This window comes from Coregonus lavaretus (genome assembly GCF_964263955.1).
Source record: "Coregonus lavaretus genome assembly, chromosome: 23".
Lineage (NCBI taxonomy): Eukaryota > Metazoa > Chordata > Actinopteri > Salmoniformes > Salmonidae > Coregonus > Coregonus lavaretus.
In genome coordinates this window covers 10,171,694-10,177,693 of record NC_140010.1, presented here as the reverse complement: position 1 = coordinate 10,177,693, position 6,000 = coordinate 10,171,694, and the positions used below count along the sequence as shown (strand labels likewise).

The 6,000-nt window shown below is 45.8% G+C and overlaps 1 protein-coding gene across 1 annotated transcript in view; it reads left to right on the top strand.

The window, feature by feature from the left end:
• Positions 1 to 400: 400 nt before the first annotated feature.
• The window catches only part of carmil3 (capping protein regulator and myosin 1 linker 3), a gene marked incomplete at its 5' end in the record, with an annotated part of 52,237 nt that continues 46,637 nt past the window's right edge, over positions 401 to 6,000 (top strand). Inside the window, 2 exons of the mRNA XM_084188313.1 lie at positions 401 to 458; positions 2,021 to 2,115. Of these exons, the coding sequence (XP_084044439.1) occupies positions 401 to 458; positions 2,021 to 2,115 (153 nt within the window). The remainder of the gene's footprint in view (positions 459 to 2,020; positions 2,116 to 6,000) is intronic.

Here is a 6,000-nt window from a genome sequence, read left to right as displayed (position 1 = left end):
TCAGTTTTCCCATCCCCACTTAGACCACTCCCAGACAGTACTAGCCAAATTCTTGCTTGAGAAATTGCTCTTTGATAAAAAAACGATTTTTGTATATTTGTTTACCATTTTAATTTAAAACAATCACAGTAAGGTAATAATTGTTACCCAGAAATGATTTCATATTGAGATAAAAAATGGCTGCATTGGACCTTTAAAAAATAACTGACGCATCTCTCTCTCTCTGGAGTCGGCCGCGCTACGCTCGGATTGCCATTGGAAACGCATTAGCAGCTCTCTCCCTTGATTATAAGAAGCGGAGAGAGAGGGAGTGAGTGAAGAGAAGAGAAGAGAAGAGAAGAGAAGAGAAGAGAAGAGAAGAGAAGAGAAGAGAAGAGAGGGGGGGGAGTCAGAGCGCACTATGGCCTCTAAAGAGACCACCGCTGCAGGCTTCATTAACGTCAGCAGGGAAAATACAGGTAAGCGCAAAACTGTTCTTTTAAAAATCACTGTCAAGCTCGACACTGCTGTAGCCGAAAGACCGCATTTATTCGGCTGAGTGTATTTAGTACGCATGTTACGCAGCTTATCGCTCTTATGAATTCCAATGGTTATTTTATTGAACATTTCACTCTTTGGCATCTATTTGCGCTTGTGTGATGTTAGTGCCGCTGCCGCATGCAAATGACATGCGCTCCCAGGGCAGGCTAATGGCTGTGTAAGCCTACATCGATAATGATAACCTGATACGATAAACAATCATACTGTAAACGGTTCTTTGATTCCCATTTCGTTCAGCAGCGAGTTGGTTTGTGTGCCTTACTGCAAATGCTTGCTTGCGCTTTGTGGGTAAGGCCTATGTGGGTGCGTCTCTGGGTGCTTTGATGTGGCTTTAATATTAGTTTTGTGTGTGTGGGGGGGAGTTCTGTGCGAATAAACATTTTGTGTGAAGCATGCAGGCATGAGTTTCTGCATTGAGGGTGTGCAGCGCTCAGAACACCACTGCTCATAACACAGACAGACAGACAGACAGAGCAAGAGGGATAGTTATATTTATACACACTTGTGACAACCACAATCACACTCACATTGGTCACACATGCCAACACAATGGAATTGGCTGACACACACAAACACACACACTGACTGACACAATTGGACAGAAGGGTGTTAGAAGGGTGTCTCACTGTTCATTATCGTGACGGCAAATTAATCCCTTGTCTGTTTCTGTCCCCCCTCCACCTGCATCTGTCTGTTGTAATGACCAGTCACAGCTATAAGTACAGGGAGTGCGGAAGGAAGGTTTGTGTGTTGAGCAGGTCCATTAGACAATCAAGGCAGAGTTTTAACTCATCCTCTCCTCTCCCATCTCTCTCTCCCATTCCCTCCTTCTCTCTCTAATGGTGGTGCAGCATATGCTGTGGCCGGGCCGTCTGTGGGAATGCCCAGTGTTAAGGGCTTTAAGTGATTGGGTTTTACAGAGATTAACGTCGATTACAGCTGCATTAACTCTCTGCTGGTCTTTCTGTGATCCTTCCTTGTCTCGCCCTCTGTCCCCATCCCCCTCTTCTCTGCTCGTAAAGCTCTCAGGGTATGTGAGGATTGGGAAGAGCCAGGTTCATGAATTTGATTGAATGTGACAAGTGAGAATGAAGAATATATCTATCCAGTGAGAGACTGGGTAGATAGTGACTGGGTTTGAGAAGGATGTGTGTGTCTTAGTGTTTGAATGCTTAGGGTTTCTTGTGGATATGACAGTTATATGATGATATATCAACTGTTTGATCAATCTTTGATAAGACTTCTTTCATATTACATTTTGTTAATATCTGACACGTCGCTCTCTCTTTTGTCTCATACCGTACCTCCACTATTCAGAATCATATCAGTTTCCTCTCTGGGGCTAAATATAAAATCAGTTTCCCCTTGTTTTGTGTGTGTGTGACAGGGTGGTGGTGTGTTTGTAATGTTGTTTGTAAGAGTTTTTGTGAGAATAGTTTACCTGCAGCATTGACTTTTCTTTGATGCCTTCTATCCACAGAGAGCATCAGGAGGCTCATTGATAAACAATCCATCAAGTTTGTGCGAGCTGTGAAGCAGGACACCAAGAACGGCAAATCAGAGGACCGGATACTGGTGAGGCCCCTTCACAATCAAACTCTATTGGCAGAATTCTGTACTTTATACCTCAAGTAAATGCAGTGCATTTTGAACTTTCAATTACATTTCAATCCATTTTTAAATATAAAAAAAAATGTGGCTCCACACACTGCCTAATACCTCGATCACACCGACAGCGTCATTGCATTTTGGTACGCCAGAAATACATTAATTTCCAATGGAATGCTGCGTTTGCCTTGCAGCATTGCATTGCAGAGGCAGTTGCAGTGCATTCTGTGTGGTACATACGTATGCGTCAAACTGTATGCGTAGATGGCTTGACAGAAATGGTAGCAGAAGGGGAATATTTAACTTTTGTTGCACACATCCAGATGATGCTGCATACCATTTTTGCGCAATGATTCTGTCGATGTGATCAAGGCGTAAGGAGCCAGCTGGACACCATGGGTAATTGAGTCCATCCTTTCAACCTTTTATTAAGGTGGCAGTGTGCCTCCAATGCCAGAGGTGTGTGTGTGTGTGTGCGAGCTCATGCCACTGGGTGTGTAGGCGTACTGAGAGGTGTCCCAGCAGCTTGTGCAAGCCAAGCCAATACACACTGCTGCTATTGAGACATCTTCAATTAGTCACCCATATCAGTTACTAATGACACACACTGGGCACCAGGGTGGTAGAGGAGTGAGAAGAGGACATGAGCTCATTTCCTTTGCCTGCTGAGTGTTAACTGGTGCTGGAGAGATGGCACACAAGGGAGTTCAGAATGGACGGGACTCTGACTATTTTCTGTCTTTCTTTCTCTCTGTCATTCTTGTTCTCCCCCTCTTTCTGTACCCCTCATCCCCTCTCTCATTTGTGCGGTTGGCCTTTCTTTCTTTCTTTCTCTCTAGCTGTCATTACCACTCCCCCCTCCTCTATTTTTGTTTGACTAGTCTTTGTTTCCCTTTCTCCTCTGTATCTGTCCACCTCTATTACGCTCCCGTCAGCCCTCCCCCTCCCTGCTCTCTCGCTTCTCTCCCTCCTCTCCTCCTCCATCTTTATCTCAACACATAAAGCTGTATTGAACCATTCTGCTCCCTCCTATACATGTCAGAACTTAATTAGGCCTTACGAGAATGTTAGTCTAAATGGGTTTTGCTGATACAACTTCTCAAAATACTTACGGCGTGACATGACATGATGGCAAGTAAAATACAGTACAACCAGGGACAGGCCTACATGTGTATTGTGCATATGTAAACGTTTGTTAATGGACAGAGTTTTTGGAACAAAGTGTACTGTATATAAAACACACACAGAGGCATGCATGTAGTAAGCTGGTTGTTGAATATGTACTACAGAGAATCTACTCTGTTTGTCCCGCCTTCCCGGTCTTTCTCACTGTTTCGCTCTCTTTCTGCCCTTTCTCTCTCTGGTATCCAGCTGTCTGTGTGCGTCTACTGTACCAGCCGTCATGCTGTGCCTCAGACACAAACACACACAAACAGTCTCACCCTCCTAGTGCGTTTCATTCAGACAGAGACATGGTATGCTCAGCAAGACATCCTTACTGTGCCGAGGGCAATGTTAAGAAGAGGACCAACATGCTCCCAGACACACACACAACCACAAACACACCCTGACATGCACATACAAACTGGAACACACACACACACACACACACAGAGAGAGAACAAAACATCTTCAAAGACTGAGAGGAGGGAGGGGCAGAGGAGGAGGGGTGGTGCGAGTTGAGGGGGGCACAAGGAGAAAAGGGGGGGATGAGAGCTCAGAGCAGCGGAGGAGAGGGAGAAAGGAGACGATGGAACTGAAGGAAGAAGTCTGATGTTTTGATGCCCCAATTGCTGCATTTTTGTCGCCCCGTTGGCGTCCATTATTTATCTTCATCTGTCGCTCCATTTCACCCTCCATTGGTTCCCCGCTCCCTCACTCCACACTAATAATGGCCCTAATTCTGGGCTGTGATTGCTAGTGTGACACTCCAACACATTGGGATGTTTTGGCCCTCCTCTCCACCTAGATCTCCACATTCCTTTTCAGTCTTCATCATGAGATTAGATGTCTCTCTTCTCCTGGAACTACAAGCTACAAGGAGGGATCTGTCCACTTCCATGACAGCTTAGGCTACTTGTAGAGAAATTCAACGGCAGGAGAGAAAGATAACTGTTTATCTTAAACACAACAGAATACCTTGCTCCAATTTGTATTAGCACATCATAATGAATTGAATCAAGGTCAGTTGTCATGTTTTTGACTGAGTGAGTTCTGGGTTCAGCTAAAGGGGTTGACAGATGCACATCATTGTTCGAGTACCTGTTGAGGTATGCCGTAATGGTTCGATGTCTGTAGACGGCAGGCATCTAATGGTGGTATGATTGATCTGTTTATTTGATGATTGATATCTTATTACAGGGATATGACTCTGTCTACAGAGAGGGATGTGTTAGTCTCTATACCCTTTTGGAAGGCATATGTATTGTGACTGTTGACCTTCTCTCTGTTCTCCCATAGGGTACAACTGGCTAAGATTTGTATGAGAGTGCTCTTATCTGGAGGGCTTCTGTTCTGACAGCAGCCCTCATCCTCTTTCTCCCTGCCTCCCACTCTCTCTCCCCCTCCACTCTGCCAGAGCCCTTCGAGGTTCCACAGGGCTCGGTTGCACGTTTCTTTGATTTAGAGTTGTGCAGCCTCTTGTGTGAGCAAAATCTGCACCAAGATGTGTTCTTTAAGCTGTGCATTTTCTCCCTCATTTGCTTCCTCTCTCCATCTATCTATCTCTTTCTTGCTCACTCGCTATTTAAAGGCTGCTTATAGAGCAGGACCTGGGGCAGCTGTGCCCTCACTCTGTCAGGCTCTCTGCCAAGGGTTGTGTCCTTTTGATACTGGGTTCACCTGGGTGAAAGCAGAATGTCCCTAGTGTCTCTTGGGGATTGTGTGTGTGCCCGTCCCCGTGAGTACGTGCGCGCATGTGTGTGTGTGTATGGGCGGGAGCACGCATTTGTGAGTGCAGGTGCACATGTCCTTAAAAGACATCTTCGGCAGAGCCAGAGAGATGAGATCCCAGATCAGAATTGCCAGATCTCGCACACTCCGTGGCTTCTCCGTCTCCCGGAGGCAGAGCTGTGACTCGTTGCCTCCCAGAGACACCTTTTGAATGGCGGGTCTCGTTTTGAAGTGCAGGCCCAGAGCTTGACGGCTTATGATTCATATAAGCTCCCTCCATCCCTCCCAGCCTTGCTCCCTCCACACAGACCCACTCTGGCTCTGCCTAGCTCTGGCTCTTTGAACTGAGAGCACTTTACTTTGTGCCATCATGGCTGGAAGGGCTCCTCTGCAGACCCCATCACAGACACTCACGTCACTGAAGATTCTCTTTAAGACTCGACTCTTAAGATTCTCCCTGTATGTCTCAGACAGCCAGGTTAAAGCTAGATCCTTAATTGAAACAATAACAAAGCGGTTACCCCACCTCAGTTTTGTTAAAAAGCTGAGGGATGGGCCTGGAGAAGTGTAACTCATTCCTCAAATATAGTTTTAACTACCTTGTGAGGTTATACAGTTTGTTTACATTTACATTGTTTACAAACATTTACGAGCTTCTATTTTGGGTTCTGATGGGGTACGACGGTTGAACTAAGCTCATGAGGCATTTATAAGCAGTGTTGGCGAAGCTACTCTGAAAAGTTTACCAAGCTACCAATTACTTCTCACTGGAAGACGTTAAGCTACACTAAAACTACCTTTAAAGGGGAACTGCACCTGCTGATTTGGCCTAGTTTTTTTGGCTTGCTCCTCAAGAAATGCTGGCGGCCATGACAGCTGCCAAACGTAAATTGGCTTGGGGGTGTGGTTTGATTTGGGTGTGTCCCTGCCACCACCAAGACACACCCATCTGTCAGAACC